The 22,791-nt window shown below is 40.1% G+C and overlaps 2 protein-coding genes across 2 annotated transcripts; both read left to right on the forward strand.

Annotated features, from left to right (window-relative positions):
* Positions 1-3,113: 3,113 nt before the first annotated feature.
* Positions 3,114-8,594, forward strand: LOC102709905 (far upstream element-binding protein 2). Its single transcript, XM_006648406.3, has 7 exons — positions 3,114-3,553; positions 4,335-4,444; positions 4,546-4,731; positions 4,831-4,926; positions 5,054-5,125; positions 5,433-5,549; positions 7,247-8,594. Exons 1-7 carry the CDS (start codon positions 3,214-3,216, stop codon positions 8,378-8,380), a joined length of 2,055 nt encoding a protein of 684 aa, XP_006648469.2. The 5' UTR covers positions 3,114-3,213; the 3' UTR covers positions 8,381-8,594.
* A 3,118-nt stretch (positions 8,595-11,712) lies between these two features.
* On the forward strand, positions 11,713-20,170 carry LOC102710183 (xaa-Pro dipeptidase). Its single transcript, XM_006648407.3, has 16 exons — positions 11,713-11,942; positions 12,099-12,148; positions 12,267-12,327; positions 12,833-12,928; positions 13,016-13,165; positions 13,341-13,472; positions 14,203-14,330; positions 14,916-14,958; positions 15,564-15,647; positions 16,316-16,357; positions 16,528-16,598; positions 16,828-16,881; positions 16,988-17,093; positions 17,201-17,269; positions 18,145-18,288; positions 19,622-20,170. The coding sequence occupies exons 1-16, from the start codon at positions 11,787-11,789 to the stop codon at positions 19,754-19,756; spliced, it is 1,521 nt and encodes a 506-aa protein (XP_006648470.1). The 5' UTR covers positions 11,713-11,786; the 3' UTR covers positions 19,757-20,170.
* The last annotated feature ends 2,621 nt before the right edge of the window (positions 20,171-22,791 follow it).

Consider the following 22,791-nt stretch of genomic DNA (forward strand, 5'->3'; position numbering starts at 1 on the left):
ATGCATTCCTTGCATTTGTGCAAGTAAACCTTTCTCACAATATTGTCACCTTTGCTCGACGGGCAATTTCCAATGAGCTACTTGTCATTAATCTCATCAATGCATGACCGGAGGAAGGCTTGAAGCTCTTCCTCCATCGATGGTATGTGTCAACTGGCCATTATACAACGACGTCAAGGAAACACCTAGGTCTGAAAGTAAGCCACGGGGGATAAATGTATTACCTTCGTTAGTTTGCCGGCCCCAATGATGCCCTAATCTATGAAACAGCTGATAGCCAATAGTGTAAGTCGTCGGACGATGGTGCAGGCAAGTTCTGGCAACTTGTTTGATGACCTATGTGAGGGCTTCGGCGACGATTAGCTCCTCGTTGACGTCATCTCCTTGGCTATAGCCATATGATCATAGTGAGTTGCAAGAGCCGTTTGCCTTCGACAAGGTCAACAGGGACCTTAGTTGCTTCAGGGGTTGGTAACAAGGAGCTGGAGTTTGCCTTTAAATTGAGGGTTGTCGAAAAGGGTCGTCCAATCAGACAAGCGAGAGTGTTGACTACTACTTCTACCGCAAGGGGGAGAGTAGGGGTAGCGCCTATGACCTCCTTAAGAGGCTCAGATACTCTTGCTGCGGGCACTCCTGGTCAGGAGTCAGGTCACCCACACTACCTCAAGCCTCCTTTTCTTACGAGATGTATCGGCCATGGATCCAGTGCGAGGACCTAGTTATAGGTGGTGGTAGGTGTTTCATTGTCCACTCGTCAATCGGGCATCATGAGCCGTGAAGCCACTTTTGCACACAGGAGCTTTGTTCAAATCCTAGGCACAGAGGAGCAAAGGACCATAAATGGAGTACTCATCCTTTATTAGATAGTGCAGACCATGTGTGCAATACGGGAGGGGCTCCACACTGGTATGCATTGCACATCTTGGTTGTCATGGGGAAGACACTATTGTGGCTCTCTACCTAAATTGAGCATCGTGAGCGACAGATTCAACTTTCATCACCCTATACATCCAGGAAGTTTCCTGTAGTGACCGGTCGTTGTTTGCCTGGTAAGTGTGGCCTCCATGTTGCTTCCGACATGGTAGAAGATGATAATTACGACGATGATTTTTAGGACATGGCGAACAGATGGAGCAATGACCTAGGATGTAGCTTTACGACCAAAGGACAACGACCAAGATATTTTTGCATGCGCGTGGTACTGGTCGAACATACGGAACCTTAACACCGTCACCGACACTCCCACCTTTCGACGATGCCAGTATTGAAAACTCGATACCTACAGTCCGCGTTCGATTCGGCCTATAGCTTGCGGGCTAATTTCGTTAGGCCAGATGGGCAGGTCAGAACGCTGCCACCGAGGTTCTCGCTCAACATTGTCGTTGGCCATGGTGAGTGGTTACCTTAGAGCAAACTCGCCAGATCATCTATCCTATTATCCATCCTGAAAATAGATGATGTAGGGGAAAAATGGTTCAAGCAGATCATACATCCCATCATCCAAAAATAGAGCATCATCCATATATTAGAAAGAACTCTCCTTCATCCATATCTAAACATCCAATCATAAAAAGGAAGAACAATATCAACATAAGAGGAGATGGTTATAAAATATTAATAAAATATATATGGATGTGCAATATGGATGTTCTATTAGAGTGATGCATGATATAAATAGAGAATCTATTTTAAATGGTCATCGAAATGACAATACGAATGATGAAATTTGGATGAACTATTAATAATGCTCTTAAGAGCAAGTATAATAGCAGGCTAAAAGCCGGCTAAACGCTTAGTTGGAGGAGAGATGAGAGGAGAGAGAGGAGAAATAGGCTGTAAGAGCAAGTGTAATTAATATAACCAATAAGCCAGTTATAAGAATCTTTGTAGTCTTATCTCAGTCCACTCATATAGTAGTTAGTTATTTATAAATTAATATATGACACGCTTGTCTCTCTCATAGAGTTTCTTGATTCTTATGCCAAAACTAACTATAAGGTTATAACCCACTTTTCATCTCTCGTCCAAATCTCTCATCCACCTCAGCATTTAGCCGACTTATAGCCTGCTATTATACTTGCTCTAAGCTTACAGTCGGTTTAGGCATATGAACCAAAGAATTCTATGAGAGAGGCAAATGAGTCATGTATTAAAAATAAAGAGCTAACTACTATATGAGAGGGCTAAGAAAGTCTTACAGCCGACCTGTTAGCTATATTATTAACCTTGATCTAAGGGCATTCACAGTGGAGGTACTCTCCCATAATCACATAGATGAAATCACTTCAGAAACCACACCTTTTATAGTGAAAATCACTTTAAATGAGACTCACGATTGCTTTAAATAGGACCCACCATCCTCTCTCCCCCACCGTTCTCTCTCCCCGCCGCTCCCTCTTCTCTCTCCCCACCGGTCTCCCTCCGCCGCTCCTCCTCGTCGACCTCTCCGTGCGAACGACGACGATGCCAGTGGTGGAATCAGAAAATTTTAAAGAGTAGAGCTAAACTAATGTAATATTAACAGCTTTTAAAATTTATATGCTAAATTTATATAATTTTAAAGGATTGTGGACCTAGGCCTAGGGCTCCACCATAGCTGTTCTAGGCCTCATACCACCCCTGGACGACGCTAAGCCGACGACGATGCCGACACCGCTGGTGCGGATCTAGTGGCCCTCACGACGACGATGCTAGCACGGATCCCATGGCCCTCACGACGACGAGACATACTGCGTAGAGATGAGGTCGTTCGATGCACACCCCTAGCGGCTCCCTCGCCAAGCTCAAAGGTGAGGTGCACGTCTCTCTGCCAAGGCGACTGTGCAAGGCTAGCATTCTCTTTCCTCGATGGCGGGCCGAGGCTGTACGCCAGATCAGTGTTCTGTGAATGGCCTAGGGGCACACGGGTGGAGAGGCTGGAAACGGAGGCCCATCCACACACGAGCGATTCGCGAGGCAGAGGCGCCGCGCGGGGCAGAAATGAACGAGACAGCCGCGCTAGTAGCTGCCGCCTCGAAAACTATTGGAGAAAAAAGAATTTCAGAAAGCCTGAACGAAAGAAGGGCCAACGCTATAAATTAGTGCCCCCGCGGTCCGCTAGGGTTTTCCGTCTTCTTATCTTTTCGCTCCCCCCTCGCCTCAACGCGGTCGTCGCCGCGCCGCCGCCGCCGCCCCCGCCCCCGACGCCGAAACCCTAGCTCCCCGCTTTCCGCCATGGCCGACGACCACTACTCCTCCAAGCGCAAGTACGACGACCCCTCCCCGCCCCCCCGGCGCACGGGCTTCTCCTCGGGCCCTCCCACCGCCTCCCCTCCCTCGGGCGGCGGCGCGCCGGCGTCGTACAACAGCGTGCCGCCGCCCCCCACCGACGAGATCCAGCTCGCCAAGCAGCGCGCGCAGGCGATCGCGGCGAGGATCTTCAACGCCGCCGAGGCGAAGCGCCCCCGCGTGGACAGCGGCGGCGTGGACGACGACGACGCGGGCCCCGGGGTCGGTTCCCTGGGCGGCAGCGGCCGCGCGTCCGGCCTCGGGTTCTCGTCCTCTGCTGGTGGCGGTGAGTGCCTCCTCCTTCGCTATCTCGTTAAACCCTTGGGTTGGATCGGGGGATCTGGCTTCTGCCCTCGTGGTCAGTCACTGGCAGCGGCTGCGATATCGATTTAGTTTTTTCCCGTTACTTGAGTTACCCTTCGATTTGTCTGTTGAATTAGAAGATCTCTCAGCCTGAGACGTTACCACTTCGATTTCAACCTTAAGATTACGCAGACGGGGAAGTATGGTGCAGTCTGTAAATTAAATTACTAAGCTGCAATTACTTGCGCAAAATCCCTGTGGTCTACAGTTCAGCAGTAGCACCATGCCAGGACGTGTCGTGTGGATGAGGACTAGCATAGACCTTACTACGAGTACCTGCATACAGTTAATAAAGCAATTCAATATTATTATGTGTTAAATTGTTATTACTCCTATTTTTTTGTTGATATGCATGCTATCTGTCCTGCCGCCATTGTCCTCTGGCACCTTTTCATTGTTTGAGCTTGACGGTGTTTTCTATCAGTAACCATTTTATGATTGTATTACCTTTATGATATTGAAGATACCCCTATTATTATTGTCTTTCTTGTTCATTTAAACTTTATGTTACTTCTCTTATTTGATTGTATCCCTTGCTTGATGGCATTTTCTATCAGTAAATATTTTATGATTGTATTACCTTTTTGATATTGAAGATACCCCTATTATTATTGTCTTTGTTCTTGTCCATTTAAACTTTTTGTTACTTGTTCATGAATCTAAGTACATGCTTGCTCCATATATCATTAATACATCCTTTTCAGGGCATGGTTCTGCTATCCCATCGTTATCTTCTCATGGAAGCACACCTCAGTATTCCTCATATGGTGGATACCAGGGTACCAGCAAAAAAATTGAAATCCCAAATGGAAGGGTATGTTTTCCTAGGTTTAACTGTTCCAATCGCTGATTTTTTGTGGTGGAAGTAATTTCACCTGAATTGGTTTTGCTAACAATTGTAATGATCTAATACAGGTGGGTGTTATCATTGGAAAGTCCGGAGAAACTATAAAGAATCTCCAACTTCAGTCAGGAGCTAAGATTCAAGTAACTAGAGACCTGGATGCTGAGCCTGGCTCACAGACAAGACCTGTTGAACTTTCAGGCACTCCTGATCAGATAAGCAGAGCTGAGCAATTGATCAATGAAGTCTTGGCAGAGGTATCAAATGTTATACTCATGGCTTCTCTTTTAACTTTTGTAAGGATGATTTGCCATTAGTCACACTTGTTTCAACCATATCCATCCAACCTTCTGCAGGCTGATGCTGCTTCATCTGGCAATATCTCTGGCCGAAAGTACAGTGCACCTCAACCAGGTGCTGAACAATTCCAAATGCAAATTGCTAACAATAAGGTAATCCACTTTTCTGGAATTAACTTAGCTTCATGCTATTGAAAAAATCACAATTATGCCAAAAGTACTGTAAGGCTGAGGGTTTTCTTGATGGCTCTCCACATCTGACCTAATTTCATTTAATTAGGTTGGTCTGGTTATCGGAAAGGGTGGTGAGACTATAAAATCCATGCAGGCCAAATCCGGTGCTCGTATACAGGTATGTGGTCTTGTTCTGGCAATTTGCACCTTATACAAGCGTGCACATCACATGGCATTGCATCTTCTTGTAACTTATTTCTGTATTTCATTGATTTCAGATCTTAGTTGTCTTATTCCCTCTCTTGAGTTTATACCAAATGCACCACCAGTATTTGCCAGTTTGCATATGAAATATCTGAAACACTTTACCATATGAACCACTTTCTACCAATCTATGCATACCTGATGGGTCCTTGGATTTTCCCTTTGACGTACTATCAATGTGTTTTGTTTTGCTATCCATGTTCACGTTTGTACTTTTTCAGGTTGTCCCTTTGCATTTACCCCCTGGCGATCCTGCTACTGAAAGAACAGTTTATATTGATGGTACACAAGAGCAAATCGAAATGGCAAAACAATTGGTGATTGAGGTTACCAGTGAGGTCCGCCTTTTGCCCTTGTCATATCTGTTGCCTGGTTTCATGTTTGCTATGCCTATTTGTGACTTATCTCTGGTGTTAAAACAATTCTGCCTTCTCATTCTTTATCATTTTTTAATGTTAACTGTTGGTCATACTTATTTTATCTTCCCCCTAATCGGCCTTACCATTTAAAAAACAATTTGCTTTATTTTTTGCTTCTGTGATGATCTATGATTCTCAGCCAATAATGTTAAGATAAGTCTTATGAACATATATTGGTCGTGGACTCAGTTCATGCGATCAACATGCTCCTGCACATATGGGGGTGCCATACTATCTTTCTAATATATGCATCCCCTTGGCTTTCAATATTTGATACACTAACTGATTTATAAATTGTTTTTATAAGTCTTAATAGCCTTATGAATTCACTTTTTAAATATGTACAGTTAATCTTTTCTTCTAACTGTTGATGCAATTATCTCTGTTATACTACTATGTTAGTATTCTTGGAATGATCTGTTCATGTGCCTTATCATGCATGTGCATGTGCTTGGCGCTGTCTATTCAACTCTTAACTATACTTTTTTATTGATTCTCTTAACATAATATTGTCCATATCCAACTATATTTTATACTGATTCTCCTAACTTAATACTGTTAATACCGTCCATACCTTGGTATGTGGCACACACATCTATCCTGGAGACCAGGTTCGTTATGGAAAAATTTTATTACACAAGATCAGGCTTTGTAGAAGATTAACTTTGAACCAATAGCTTGGATATATCTTTTGTGATCTAACATGAATACCTGGTCTCGAATACATAAATTTTCATTGGCTCGTCCCTTATCTCTGTGGATGGCTTGTATACATTATTCAAGTGTTTTTATACCTGGGTGGTAATGTACAGTATGATTGCAGGTTGTGCAATTTAGGTGCAGGTATTTAGGCTACAGATTTGCTTTGCTGTTGCCTTTAACTCATTTTTGATTCCTAATTCTCAATAGGGATTGGTCACTCCGTGGGTACATGTCAACCACCCTAGTTCAGTGGATCAACGGGTACCCACATAGTGACCCATGCCCATCCCATATCTCAGTCCATGATATTTGCTCTTCCTGTTGGGAGTTGCATGTACCGATTGAGCTTAATGTTGCATAGCACACTGGATCCTTATTTGTTTGTTCCCCCTCTATATTTTCTCCTGTGACTTTGCAGGTTACCATATCTAAGCTGCTAGAAAACTGCAAAACATATCATTTGTTCAGTAGTTTATTCTACATTGTTGGAGGAGACCATGAACAAAAGGACTTATTGTTGTTCATCTGTTTTGATTATCAATGAAATAGACCTTTCACTTAGTTAAGTAGTGTTATCACTTAGTCAATTATTTTTGCCTGTCAACATATATAAACTGCATGGCACTCTTCTATTGCTATTCAATATATATATGTTCGTCTAGATGTCCAATCTTCTTTAGCCCCATAGTTTTGCAAATGGGAGACGATAGATGGGCATCATCAATGTTGCTTGAGAATCTTGATCGGTGAGTTTTGCTCCCTCTATTTTCTTGGTGGTTCTGGAATTTCTTTATATTACTTTGCTTTGGATTTGTATATGTTTGTCTTGTCTTTTGCACTGCTGTTCTGCATGGATTATTGTATGTTCTTCTGTTATATATACATATACAGATGTGCAAACTATATTTTTGCAGAATCGTGCTAGAAACCCAATGTCAGGTGGCTATTCTCAGCAGGGCTATCGCCCTCCTCGTCCTCAGTCGAATTGGGGTCCACCTGGTGGGGCACCGATGCAACAGCCTGGTTATGGTTACATGCAGCCTGGAGCTTATCCTGGGGCACCCCCACAGTATGGCGCTCCTCAGCAACCTTATGGTAGCTACCCTCCCACATCTGGTGGTTATCAGACTGGATGGGATCAATCGTCAAATCAGCAATCTCAGCAGGCTCCCCCTGGCACGGGCTATGATTATTACAACCAACAGCAGCAACCTCAACAGCAACAAGGTACCCCTGGTACTGCTGCACCTGGTGATGCTACCAGCTACAATTCCAGCCAACCTCCCGCGTATGCTTCCCAAGGTTATGATTCTACCTACTCTCAGCAGAGTGGCGGGCAGCAGGCATATGGACATGATTATTCTAGTTACTATCAGGCCCAAGGGCAGCAGCAGGGCTACTCTCAGCAGACTGGATATGATCAGCAGGGCTATGGTGCTTCTGGCTATGGTTCAGCTGCTAATTCAACTCAGGATGTGTCTGCACCTAGCTATGGTGGTCAAGGTGGGGCAAGTCAAACATCGCCTGGACAGCAAACTTCAACTCCTGCTGGAAGCCACCCTGGTTATTCCAGCCAACCACCTACTAGTGCTGCATCAAGCTACCCTGTGCATGGGTCTGCTGCTCAATCTGGATATGGGGCTCCCCCACCACAGCCTGGCTATGGTACCCAGCCCCAACAACAGGGAGGATATGGTCAAGGCACTTATGGTCAGCCTCCGCAGGGACAGAAGGCTCCTAATTCTTCTTATGGGCAGGCGCCACCTCCTGGATCAGCTCCTAGTGGTTATGGTCAGTATGGTTATGGCCAGCAAGGATATGGAGCGCCACCACCGTACCCTGGTGCGCCCGCTGCAGGCTATGGTCAGCAGCAATCTTATGGTGATCCTTATGGCACTGGAAGCTACGGTCAACCTGCAACTTATTCTACTGAAGCTACTACTGCTGCCTCCCAGGACCAATCTGTGCCTGCGCCTGGGGGTGCTCCTGCGACTACTGCTCCTGCAACTGCTCCTGAAAACAGTGGAAACCAAAGCCCTCCTAGCTAATCTTGTTTAGAGGTTTCTGGATTTATGTGCTGAGGAAATTGTTTTTCTTGTTCCTTAATCTTGACTCGTTTTAAATATAGACTGTTATTATTGTTTAGTAATATGCGTTATGTTTTTCTTATTTTTGATGCGTATGCATTGACTGTATTTAGGCGTGACACTGCTTAACGCGCCTATGTGGTTACTGCTTTGTATCCGTTTGCTACCTGAGACCTACATTGCTATCGTTGTCTGGATTAATGTTTTTATTGCCATTTGGGGCTCTTGCAGTCGATTGGACATTTGTTCTGGCAATTTTACCGTAGAATTCTACAGTGAGTAAATGCAAGGAATACCGTTGATGAACACCCTAAGTTCAAAAATTGCTATATACGAGTATTGAGTTTTGTGAAATGCTATTGTACTGATGATGCTGTTAGGATGGCCTATCTTCTGTTAAATGCACTGTAGCTCTTACCGCACTTAACAACATTGTTGATGAAACCCTAACTGGTATTTTTGGATTAAGTCGATCCCAACTAACATGCAGTTAAATACAGGGTTGCTCATACCATACATCGTTAATGGAACTCTGATGGTGATGATATTTTTGTAAATACGGTTGCTCTTACAACACCTAACACAGGGTTGTTGATGATATCATAATGGTGATGGTATTTTTAGGATAAAGTTGTTTGTATGATGATATTTTATAAATCTTGTACTAATTGATGATATTTCTTGGATTTTCTCAATTCTAAATCTGCTCTAGTCTAAATTTTGTGCGGCATTGAGGTACCGGTGTAGAATTGAAACCTGAAAAGGCGACAAAAACCATGACAAAGCGACTTCAGGTTGTATTTAATCTATTACTAAGAGCATCACCAATACAAGTTCAATCTCGATTCCAATCCTAATTTTAAATAGAAGTCCAATATTGATCCTACTTTTAAATTTTGGATTTGTGGGTGAAAAGTTGGTTCTAATTTAAAATTTTGGATTTCTAGGCTTTCCAATAATCACTAAATAACTCTCCAAACACTATAGATCTCGCTCTCAACACGTTTCCTAACTCCGAAGAATAAACATTGTGAATCTAGGTGGACGCTGAGTTGACTAGTTTAGCTTATTGGAACGACGAGTTAGAAGCTAATCTTGACTCGTTAGCCAGCTTGAGTTGGCTTGCGAACCCCTCAATACATCACTAGGTCAATGGGGAGAGGGACAAACAATGATAAGCTATGGCTAGACCTGTTACCTCGCTTATGCTAGACTAAGTGCTCGTGGCGTGATGCTATGGTGAGTTGGCGTGGCAGTAAGCCAACAATTGATGATACAATACAATGACAATATGTCGTCAATCATCTTAAGCTCATAACAACTCAGTACAGATAGCGAGGTGACAACGTTGTGATACGAGGCGCCACTATTCCTAGGCCCTTGTCAATGTAAGCGATCACTTACTGCGTGCATTATGGTCGTTCACCACTGGTCAGCATAAGGAGGCTAGACAAAGCTCGAGGAAAGTCTTAGCGACCGTATCCTACCATGCTTTTACCTACATCATCATTGATGCCGATTTCTCCTCACAACCATCACTTTCTCCATTTTTTGTCAGCCAAGCTGATGGATCACTAGACTTGATGGCCACGAGCTTGATGCCGCCTGATTCGATGGCCTCAGGCTCATGGCCACCTGATCCCATTGCTCCAATTGTGAGGAACATTAACAAATGATGACCGACAATGGATCTGAGAGCGAACTTCAGCAAGAGCGAGGCCTCTTTTTGTTTCTTTTCCTTTTTAATTTGTTTTCCTTTTTGCCCAAGCTTCAACCATCGTGAAGATACATTCATTGGAGGTTAGGACTTGGGAGCAAGGATGCTTAGACGTTGCCTAGTTTGGCTGGGTGGCTAGCATCTTGGGTTGGTGGCCCGATGTTGTCTTGAATCTTTTTGGTTTATGAGTAGCGAGCTAGCTCGTTATAGCTACCGAGTTGAAACCAAAAAAATTAGAAAAATAGGTCTCCAATCGTGGTGTTACACAAGCCGAGTGAGCTATCAAGCCATAAGTTTTTTTTAGTTCAGCCTTCGGCATAAGGGAGGAGGGAGCTATGCGTGGATGAGAAAGTGATTTTTTGTTTATATTTCCATTGGTAGATTGTGTGGGAATCTACTATTTTTATTTATTGGGAGTTAATTTATAGTTACTTACCGGAAGATCAATATATCTCACAACTAATCTGATTGGAGAATTGAAAGAAGAGTTTTAGGAATGAATTTTCGATTCATGCTCTCATATGACTAATTGAAACTGGGCGGACAAACGCGTAATGCTAACTTACGCTGTCCTATAATATAATAGGAAGCATGTTCCTCGTTATTCCATTCTATACAACACATATTATTTGTCATAATATTATTTTATAAAACACATTATTTTACTCCCCCAACATAATTAATTAGACCACTTAGGGTATAATATACAGTGCAAATAAGGAAAAAGGTTCAGTTACCCCTTTCCCTGCGAACTATTTCATTGGAGCACCTAGCCCATAAACTATTTTTTTGGCTTGTTTTATACCCCAAACTATTGAAAATGGTTATCTTTACCCTCTAACATTACTTCTATTTTTTTTCTATATTGGGAATGGCTCGTTTACACTAAAGTTTAGTTAAGATGACAGATACATTATAACTTAAGTCTTGCCTTTTTTTTTAGATTTCTCAAACTGTTTACATAAGTTGAAAGCACCTTAGGTTGATTTCAACATTAATATTTTAAAGTTCAAGCAAATATTCATGAAAAAGTAATTTTTTAAACTTTGATAATATTGTCATCTATGACTCTAGAAAATTCAGCTTATAATACAACTTGTTACTTCTATTACCAATAGCAACAAAGAGAAATGCTATTACGCGGTGAGGTGAACTATTTTCAACAATTTAGAAGATAAAATGAGCCAAAAGACAATAGTTTAATCTGTTTAGTATATGTCAATTTGTATATTACTTACTTCTAGATTGTACTATATGGCACAAATTATGCGAAGTACAAGAACCATCCTCGTTTCCTATTGCATCTCCACATTCAAATCCGTCTCCAAATGGATGAATTGTATTCGAATTTGATTTTTTATTTCTACTCCTTACCGCCTTCCCAGCCCATCTATATAGGAGCTAGCTATTTATAATTAATACAAAATTCACTTATTTGATAAGTTTATTGCTAGAGCTTACGGTCCATTTTTTTTCTCTTTATCTTATCTCATATACCTTAGCGTTTAGCTTAGATATAGCCTGCTATTATACTGCCTCTAACTGGATCCCCTATTTTTCTTCTGAAATCGAAGTCGCCCTCGTAAATATAAGCAGCGAAAACGTCCGAAAGCGTAGCGATTCTGAACTCCCCTCGCGTCTCCGGCGGCAATGGCGGCGCCGTCGCCGCCGCCCTCCTCCTCCTCGCGTGCGCCCCCCGAGGTGCCCATGGAGCTGCACGCCGGCAACCGCGACCGCCTCGTCGACGCGCTCCGCGCCCACCTCTCCCCCTCCGGCCGGCCCCTCCACGGCCTCGTCCTCCTCCAGGTCGTCCCCCACGCCTCGCTGTCGCAGTCTCCGCTTCGCTCGCTCGCTCCTTGCCCCCCCTGAGGAGGAGGGGGTTTCTCCGATCCCAGCGATCGTTTAACTCTCTTCGGTGTGTGTGTGTGTGTGTTTTTTTTGGTTCTTCTTGTTTTTCTCCAGGGCGGGGAGGAGCAGACGCGGTACTGCACCGATCACCTCGAGCTCTTCAGGTAGCTGTTCTGAACTCAAATAAGTAGGCGTTCTTCCTGCGTTGTTTCTGAATTTATGGGGCAATCAGATTGAGAGGCTGAGTGGAAATCCGGGATTTCTTCTTCTTTTTTTTTTCAGGCAGGAGAGCTACTTTGCTTATCTCTTCGGAGTGCGAGAGCCAGGATTCTATGGCGCAGTCGTGAGTTTTTTTTTTTCCTTGTGCTATTGTTGCGTAGGCTAAGTTTTTCTTTTTATCTTCAATTATTTGGTCCTGATCAATATGACAATATATACATGCATTGTATCAGCATGGTGTGTGTGGGTGATCAATATATTCTTGCGTATATAAGATATGAATATATATGTAGCCACTGAGCAGTTACCTAATTTAATTAGGTATGTATGGCCGTATGGGGCTAATGGCTAGTGGTTTCTTCACTTTCTGCATATTAGTTAGAGGCTAGAGCCGAGGAAAAATGTTAGGATGGATTGTTGGGTTGGTTGAACTCAGTTCACTTGTCTCTCTGCACAATCATGCTTATAAGGGAAAGAGATCTGTGGCAACTACTTTTGGATCCTTCTGTGTTAAGAGCTTTTTTGACTGTGGCAAAAAACCCTGCTACTGCAGGTTATCTTGCACAGTTTTATGATACTGGTTATTTCATATGGCATATCCTAACCCAGCCTTTTTGTTGTTCTGAAAGGACATTGTCTCTGGAGAGTCGATTTTATTCGCTCCAAGGTTGCCAGCTGACTATGCTGTGTGGATGGGTGAAATTAAGCCATTGCCTTATTTTAAGGTATTTGATCTTCTAAATACTGCATTTTACATTTTCTGCTAAACTTTGTAGTTTGAACTAACCTGATGTTTCCATGAATCTGTACAGGATAGATACAAGGTCAACATGGTGTTCTATGTTGATGAGATTGCACAAGTTTTGCAGGATCGTTTCAGTGGTCATGGAAAGCCACTTCTGTTTGTCTTATACGGAAAGAATACAGACAGTGGAAATTATTCAAAGCCTGCTAGTTTTGAGGTACTTAAAAATATCAATATATGGATCGTTGTGAGCATTAATTTTATGTATGTCTCAAACAAGATCAAGATCCATTTGTGTATTATGATATATGTACTCTGTAAAGACTAAAGACACCGAATTTCTCTCACATTGTGAGTTCAGGTTTCAATGTTGTTTTTCCCTTTTTTGCCAGGGAATGGAGAAATTTGATTCTGATTTAAGCACGCTTCACCCTATTTTAACTGAATGCCGTGTTATCAAATCTGACATGGAGCTTGACCTTATTCAGTATGCTAATGATGTGAGCTCTGAAGCTCACATTGAGGTAACTAGTGTTCTTCCACTGGAATTATAGCTCATGCAAATAATTGTTTTCATCTTCATGAATGTTTTATATGTCTTTTAATCCCTGCCATAACGAAATTACGCTTTCTCCTTTTTGGGTTTGTAGCTCCAGTTTGAGAGATATTGTTGGTATAATTTGACTATTTTGATTGGATTTTGGTAGTGTTTGATGTGAATAATAAGCAGCTTTGTTGTGCATGCGCATATGCTTGCAGATGGTTTCTGGTGCTGCATGTGTGGCTTATTGGCAACCTCTGAAATACTTTGCATGGTCATTTCCTCAGTGTGTGAGAGTACGAATCTAGCTCATTTTGGTTCTGGAATTATTCGGTGATAGCATGTAATTCCTTTGGACCAAGTCATAGAAACCTAATCTGCTGCTTTTAGTCACCAAAGCAGGGTCCTATAGCTGGTAGGGACTATGGTTAACACTTGATGTATTTTTTTCTTTTTGTTTAAAAGGAACCATTATAGAAGCATAAATTCTTGTAAGGTTACAAAAGTTAAAGGAGATGAACATGATATGCATCATTCTATTGTACTGCAGCTGGTCCTCCTAATGTATCGAGCAAATGCAATGCTTATAGTCATAATACCAGGAACAACTATTTTATCCAATTCGTAAACAAGATATGTTTGCATTTAGGTATTACATTTAATTATTGAGATGCAAATTAAATAGATGCACTTATTTACTTCCATTTTACAAGGTCATGAGACGAGCAAGACCAGGCATGAAGGAATACCAGTTAGAAAGCATCTTTCTTCATCATGCTTATATGTATGGAGGCTGTCGACATTGCTCTTATACATGTATATGTGCTACTGGAGAGAATAGGTGAGTATGCATATAATTCTGTTGAAAAGCAAATGCCCATATATGAACCGACTGATATCTTAAAACGGCAATATGTATAAGCCACGAACAGGAAAGGAAGGATGATAAAATCCTAGATTAGTATCTGTTGTTTTGCACACTGTTTCCATTCAAACTTGCAGCAGTATGTATACAGCACTCTGACATGAACTCGTGAAGTGTCACTAGGGTCTGTCTTTTAGATCACTTATTTACTTGCAATAGAGCAACCTTAGTTCTAGAAATGAGATCACTCACTCGAACACTGAAGTTTCACTAGGGTCTCTCTTTTAGCATTCATGATCAAAGCAGGCTAATCCTATTTAGAATTATTTCATTACAAATGACTATGTAAACATATATCACTCTTTTAGTTGGAAATGGCAGGCCCAAATGTGGCATTATTGAATATGCCCTAAATTTATTAATCTGTCCTACGTTTCCATCTCAGATATTTATAGTGGCATAGTTTTGCTATCAAGATTCAAACAACAGGTGAAATGAAACACTATTATGTTTTAGTTTGTTGAACTATTTAGTGATATAACACTTCTGCTTGTTGTGCAGTTCTGTTCTTCATTATGGACATGCTGCTGCACCAAATGACCGGGTACTCTTTTACGAAATATTGTGACTTCGGTTAATGCCTGCGCTTTATTTATTTATCTCTTATACGCACCAACACCAAGTGCTCAGCCACTCAAACCTCTTATACTCACACTGCGAGCTAATTGAAAAAGGGGATGGTTTGGTTCAATTTTAAGGCAGTTTAGTTCACCTACCTTTCTCTTCACCAGCTACAATTTATTTTGTACCATAGGGCATAGGATCTCAATTCCTAGCTGATGTCTATTTGTGGAAAATTTGAGGGTAATGATCTAATCAAAGCAACTATAAGAGGACAAGTTGTTCTGGTGTTTTACGTGATCTGTAACTTATTACTGACTAGGTAGCATACCAGTCTGAGTGTCTGCTATGCTACCTCTTTATAGCAAGTTAGCAAAAAGTTGAATGCCCATCATCAATGAATCTTTTAAATGTGAATATGTGGTAGAGTAGTCCTACTGGGACACTGGGTGAACGAAACACTTCTGAATGTGAAATGTCAAATGTCAATTATGAGAGACCATAAAGTCAATGATTTAATCTATATTGCAGGTCATCATTACTAGCTAGCAGGAAAACACTGCAACTTAAATTATCATTGTTTTACAGACCCTGAATGATGGAGACATGGCATTAATGGACATGGGAGCTGAATACAATTACTATGGATCTGATATAACATGCTCATACCCTGTAAGTTTTTCGGAATATCCAGACATCTACTTTGGTAGACATAGTGTTCTAACTTCCTCTGTCTTAGAACTGCTTCATTGTTATTTATTGTTGAAAGTCTGACAACACTGTACTTGTGCTAGAAACATGTACCGATAGACGTCAACTGTAATTATACAGGATGCTAACATCCGAATCATATTGTTCTTATTAAATTGCTGGCAACTGAAAGAGTTCCTTTCTTAGTCCTATATATAGTGCCAGCAAAGGATCACTCTTGGATTCTATCCAAAGCAATTTTTTTTTTCAAGAATAATTTTAGGTAAACTTTTTAGCTGTCTTCTTGGTAGTCATGAAAAGGTAGCTTGGCAGTAAAAGTAATTGAGAAAACCCTAAAGATAATTTTAATCAAATTCTCAAAAATATAATATGAAGATCAGCCAATCAGGCATGTTTATCTTTTTCTTTATCATGCACTATTTCTTCCTTAATTGCCATCATGTATATCTGACTTTGGCCGATTAGCCTATAACTGACAGTGGGATCACCGCATCGCATTGTATGTGGCATTACCCTAGAATTTTGATTGATACATTACATTTTAGCATAATGTCGATAAAAAACAAAGCAATTGTCTCTTTCTATTATTGTTCTGTCTATTAATATGATCTGAATCTATATATTTTCAGATAAATGGGAAATTCAACAGGAACCAGGCAATAGTATACAATGTGAGTACTGATAAGAACTATTCCCCTCTTCCTGATCTATTTCTTGCCTGTGTGTTTTTAGCTTTTACAGTCCTCATAAGGCTACTATCCTCATAGAAATAGTTCATCATGTAAACTGAACTTATATGCATAGGTCACCATCTTTATATGAGATGATCTGTGTTTTACAGGCTGTCCTTAAGGCTCATAATGCTGTCATAGCACACATGAGGCCTGGAGTAAATTGGATGGATATGCACAAGTAAGAATTCACTGTCACACTTTAAAAAGGCATGCATTTTAACGCATTCTTTGTGAAGTTCTGATAGAGAGTGAATTCATTTTTATGATGCAACTTCCAATGCACGGAACTTTATTCCATCCATCTAATCCAGGAATATTCTTAGTTGAATTATGTAATTTATCATACTGATTTATGCAAAATCACATTTCTCCCCTGTTTATTCAAGTGTAATTTGATGGTATTGCAGACTTGCAGAGCAGACTATACTTGAGTCTCTTAAGAATGAAGGAATTGTCCATGGGTGTGTATATTTGCAATCGTTGTACTGAATTACTGATTGAACATCAACCTGCCAAGCTGTGATTCTGATTTTTCTGGTGTTTTGTCCTTGGTCATCATTTGTTCAGGGATGTCACTGATATGATGGCTCAAAGGTTGGGTGCTGTTTTCATGCCTCATGGTCTTGGACACTTGCTTGGTATTGACACGCATGATCCTGGGGGCTATCCTGAGGTTGGTTTAATACATATTTTACACCATGACTTATCTTTGAACATAGTTATAATTCTAGATTTCTCCCTTTAATAACTGACGTGGATGTCCTTTTTCCTTGACTTCAGGGCTTAGAGAGGCCAAAAGAGCCAGGGCTGAGCTCCTTGCGAACCACCAGAGAACTTAAAGAAGGCATGGTTAGTAGTTGTTTATCTGATTATTTTCTGAAGACTTAGCAAAATCTTTTGTTTTTTCTGTTAACTGTATGTGCTTTCTCATGCATGTGGAATGGCACTGTTCTCACATTAATCAATTTAGTTCTTTGACTGTTTAAAACTACCTTTCCTTTTTATGCACTCTTCGTTCTTTCTTTTTCAGCCTTTGAGAATTTCAGGCTGATTCTTTTCATTGTCCCATTTATATGTCTGATTACCCATGACTAGTTTATTTGTGTTGTTATCTATAGAATTCTGCAATATCAGGAACTTGTCCCCACTTCATTTCTTGCCAATTCGTTATAAGCAAGCTAATTTATTGTATACATCAAGCTCCTGGGACTCATTGTTGTCCTTGTCTGCCTGTCAATGATACGATATAATGACCTTAATGGGTGCTTGTAAATAATAAGATTTTAGTGCAAACTGTTTAGAGTTTTTCAGTATATCTCTTATCTGGCATCTTAAGATGGAACTTAGACCCCCTTTTAGGCTCATTCATTTTGGAGGAAAAACAAAGGATTCGGATTTATAATCCATACATCATTCGGTTTGTAGGAATGAACTATAGGAAAAGCAAAGGAAGTTTTCCTACAAGTTGCAGAGAGGAAACAAAAGAAACTTTACATCCACTTCAACCCCTTGGAAAAATTCCTGTGGATTGGTCTATGGATTCCTATTCCCTCACCTTTTCTGTTTCTATATGTTAAAATTCCTCCAAACCGAATGAGCCCTTAATCACTAGAACTGCGGAGAGAAATGAAGGGAAAAATTATTTGTGTAAAAACAGTACCACACTGCCATCCTCTATCGACAGCAACAGTAAACGCTTGAGCTCTTTATGGTCTGTGTTGCAGGTTATTACAGTTGAGCCAGGCTGCTACTTCATTGATGCTTTGCTGATACCAGCCAGGGATGATCCAGTTTCCTCGAAGTTCTTCAACTGGGACGAGATCGAAAAGTACAAAAGCTTTGGTGGTGTTCGCATTGAGAGTGACGTGGTATGTCTATGTTTCCATGTTCTGTTACATATTTAAACTATTTTAGAAAGGATTATACAAGCATGCTCTCTTTAATGCCAACGCTAGTGCTTGGTGCAACTCTACCTTGTAACAAGTACTATATTCATCGTAATATATAAGCATTTCTAGTTCGTTTAGTAGAGATTAAGGTTAGAAAAAAAGACTATAGTGTCCCTTAATAAATGAGGAATAGATGGCGTGGGAGGGTAGGTGGGGATAAAATAAGAATTTTGAATGAGAAGAGATTAATGAGACAAGTAGTATTGTGAACAGTATCAGAAATACTTATATTTTGGTACAAGATTCAAACCACATAAATAAATGCTTACATTTTGAAGTGGAGGGAGTAGTTACTAAATGTCAGTTGGAAATCTTTATTACGGTTTACAAGTAACACAATGGATTGAATGTATTCTGGTAGCCTCCTTGATGAGGCAATCTGTCTTGCATGAGCTCATCAACATATTTGCCACGGCATGGATGTCATATAGAAGGGAAAAGATACTAGATATTTAGTTGAAGACTAAATACATATTTGGCTGTCACAGTGGCCAAGAGGTTCTATTTATGTATCAGTAATTTGCATTAGTGACCCTTTCTCAATCACAATGATGTTTCCAGTGTAATAGCTTCTTGGCAACAACCGTACCTAACTTGAATAACTAGGGTTAGCTCTAGGAAGCTAAGAATTCTCTGCTGATTATGCCAACAGCTTGCATAAGATGTAATTCTGATTGCAATGCATTCTAGATTTTTGTTTAACTAGTTTTTGGTCAGTATTGTTCAAGCTTTTAGACTTAAATTGAAGATTTTGTTACAACTTGTTGAAGATTTTCTACTTTTCATAGTTAAGCTAGACATGCTGACATGCTCCATCACCTTTACAGCTATCTTATTATTCCTTGTTAACTTCAAGGAATTCGATAAGCAATATTAGATAATAGTGACCCTTCTCCTGCCAAGTCTAAGTAGATAACGACACGAGTTCTACAAATCTTATTCACAGTGAAACACAAGGAAATCAATAATCATATTTGATTTATGTCTACAATAGTGGCACCTCCCTTGTAAAGTCTGAATAGACGTTGGCATAAATTCCTGTAATCTTGTTTCCTACTAAATCAACCATATCTCAAAAGCAGCACAAATTCCTGCTCCAATGCTTTTGATACTCTATTGGTGTTGACTACCACCTCTCTCTCTAGTAAGAAATTCGGGAATCGAATTTATCATTTTATTATGTAGTCCTTTTTAGTACATTACACATTTACACTTAACCTTGACCACTAACACTATATCTTTGTTGTTCTAGTATGTGACTGCGCATGGATGCAAGAACCTGACGAACTGCCCCCGAGAGACCTGGGAAATCGAAGCTGTAATGGCTGGTGAGCCATGGCCTCTGCGTTCTTCCACTGCACTGGCGACAAATAATGGCCTATCCTAAGCTTCTTAGAAGCTAAGACCTTGCCTCAGTTTTCAGTGCTCCTCCTGTCCAAGCAGATACCTACATATGAAGATAAAAATAGGTGAACCTCCCGGGGTTGTTGGTCTGATGTTCATCGGTCATTTCATATGTTAAGCTGTAGGATTTGTTGAAGACGGTCCCGTCAAAGGTACAATAAAAGGGTCAGCTGGAGAAGAAAAAGATGCTGTTCAATTTGGCTCACAATTAGTTGAAACGTCTCTGTTTCATAACCATCAACTCTATTGGCATGAGAACAGCATGAGGTGCATAATCATGCAACATTTGTTTTTTTGCTGCAATCACAGGACTAATGTGGTATGGCGAAATCGTCTTGCTTCATGCTACAATCTAGTTAGTTTCTCCTTTATTTATGTTATATCTATAATTTTCGTCCATGTGTGTTCCTTTTAAAGATATATTTTTTTTGGGTTTGTTTAGCCAGACGTACATCAAATTGTCAATGACTTAAATGAAGCTTTGTTATGTTTGGTAATGGGCCATGCTAATCTATAAATACCACATTTGAAGAATTTGGCTAATAAATGAGCACTAACCCTTCACCTACCTTAGAGTTGGTGAGTTGGCATTTTTGCTGCTTATTGGGCACTAACCTGCTAATAATATCTTCAAAAAATTATGCTAACTATGCGCAAGATGCTCAACTAGCCTTATTTTGTCGAGCAGTTAACATCATCATGGTTGGGTTTAAATGTAGATTTTTTCCTGCACACTATTCTGTACAGGTTTTTGGTATAGTCTGATTAGTATTATACGGCAGTTTGGACAATTTAACTCGCTTTCAGTTGCATACAATACAAGAAACTTCTCCTGAATTTTGTTCTTTCTGGTATCATGCTCTCCATATTTGTTTTTGTCCAACGACTTCCATTGAAGCTGCATACATGCACTCACGAAAATTGAAACGTTGCGCTTAGGCCAAACCGGACATTGGACAATTTTTTTTTGACCTCCTACACGTGCAAGGAAACTTAAGCTTAAAACGGCAAACATTATATACAAGTTGAAAAACCGGCAAATCTGAAGACGCTTCTCAAACAGGGTAACAAATGGATAAATGGATTTCTGTTCCAGACAAACTGAGCTATCTACCTATTGCATATTTACTGCTTGCTCCATTTTTTCATGTGACACTACTGACTTTTGTATCACCGTTTGTCTTATATAATTTTTTTTCCAAATATTCAAAATTATAAGTCACACTCAAAATTCTTATAATAATAAATCAAATTATAATAAAAATTAATAATTATAAAATATTTTTAAATAAAACGAATGGTCTAACATGAACCTAAAAATCAACGGGGCATCACGTGAAAAAATGGAGGGAGTACTAATACACACGAACAACCGCATACTTTAGCTTATGTATATTTATACTTATTTGTATTGCTTATTAGCAAATAAATACATGTTTGGAGTGATTTAAAAGCAAATATCATAAAGGAGCCATGATAGAAAAACAAAAATCAACATCAAGATCAGATTTTAAAACTCTAATATTATCTTAGAAGTAGAATAAACACAATCACACCGCAAGAAAAGAACATTGCACATCGCAACTCTCCAATCGGTCAACAATTTTGGGGGCAGTGCCAGCTGACATGATGGGTGTGTTTTCTTGAGAGCAAAGACAATTTTTTTTTTCCAGTACGTTGTCTGCATTTGGCTGCAAAAGAACTGGGTTGAAGACGGAACTGAAAAAGCTCAGCCTCAGACAGTAGGAAGGATAGCTTGTATTGTTGTGCACAATTCCTGCATCATGTGGGCTTCCATGAAAGCAGCCATGACTGTCTACAGGTTGCTTGTATTATTAATTAGCACGGGGTTTCTCTTCTGCTTCGGCGGCTACATGTTGCTGAACTTTTAACCGATTTCAATGCTTAAGAAAATTTTATGGCCTCGTTTGAAACGCAAACTTTTGTCCTATCTCTGTCCCCCGAAAACTCCATTTTTCTATTTCTTTATTCAAAGTTGGACCATCCATTTTATTTAAAAAATTTCTAAAAAGATTTAAAAAATTAGTCACGCATAAAGTGCTATTCATCAATAACAATAAAAATATTAATCACGAAAAATTTCAAATAAGAATAATCAAACATTATATCTAAAAACTGAAAAATAAACTTAATTTAGGACGGAGAAAGTACGAAATTTCATGGAAATTAGTTCAATTCTCGTGGGAATCTTCCGAAAACCTTATGTTCTAAGTGAGTCCTATACACATTTAGAAATTCATATAAACTTTTTCTTTTTACAAACAATGATATTGCACGTTGTGGTTGTATCTTGATTTTCCATAACTACCAAATACTTAACCTAAAATGGTTTAGAGTTTTATTTGTAAGAGTTCTGTACGAAAAATTAGTAGGCAAAACTGATATTTTCAAAGTATCATTAGGTCGTATTATTGGGAGCTAATTATAGATATTTTATTAGCCTTAAGCTCCATTTGTCATTTGTATCATTGGAAAGTAGTGTTGGGAGGCTAACCTCTAGTTAGGAGCCATTATTTATACACACAGTGTAGTTATTTAATACTACACCACCAGATAAGTTGAGAAATCTCATCAATTTATCATGTACATGCAATTATTATGGCTAATTACACGTTCGTGCATCTACATCAAGGAGAGGTACATTTACAAGGACAGGATTAATAATGCAGATTCAGCAAGCTCTTCTCCAGTTCTCCTCTCCAGCTGTCCATTTGGCCCCTAGTGATCAGGTTTCTCAAACTCTATATGCCTCCATGGTTGAAACTGCTTTGTATTTTAGTGTGGTTTTCTCCTACTTAAGTTCTCTAACTAACCTCTCCTTTTCACACAAGTGGCCAAACTCCATGCTGCTAACTCCCTTCCCAAGAATGGGGCCCCTTGGGGAGGGAATATTCATTGGCAGGTGTTCCAATACCTGTTTGACCACACATGATTATTGCATGTCAAATTTAAGGGCTACATTAAAAATGCTAGAATATTAATGGATTTTATAAGTGG

Source organism: Oryza brachyantha, chromosome 2, assembly GCF_000231095.2.
Source record: "Oryza brachyantha chromosome 2, ObraRS2, whole genome shotgun sequence".
Lineage (NCBI taxonomy): Eukaryota > Viridiplantae > Streptophyta > Magnoliopsida > Poales > Poaceae > Oryza > Oryza brachyantha.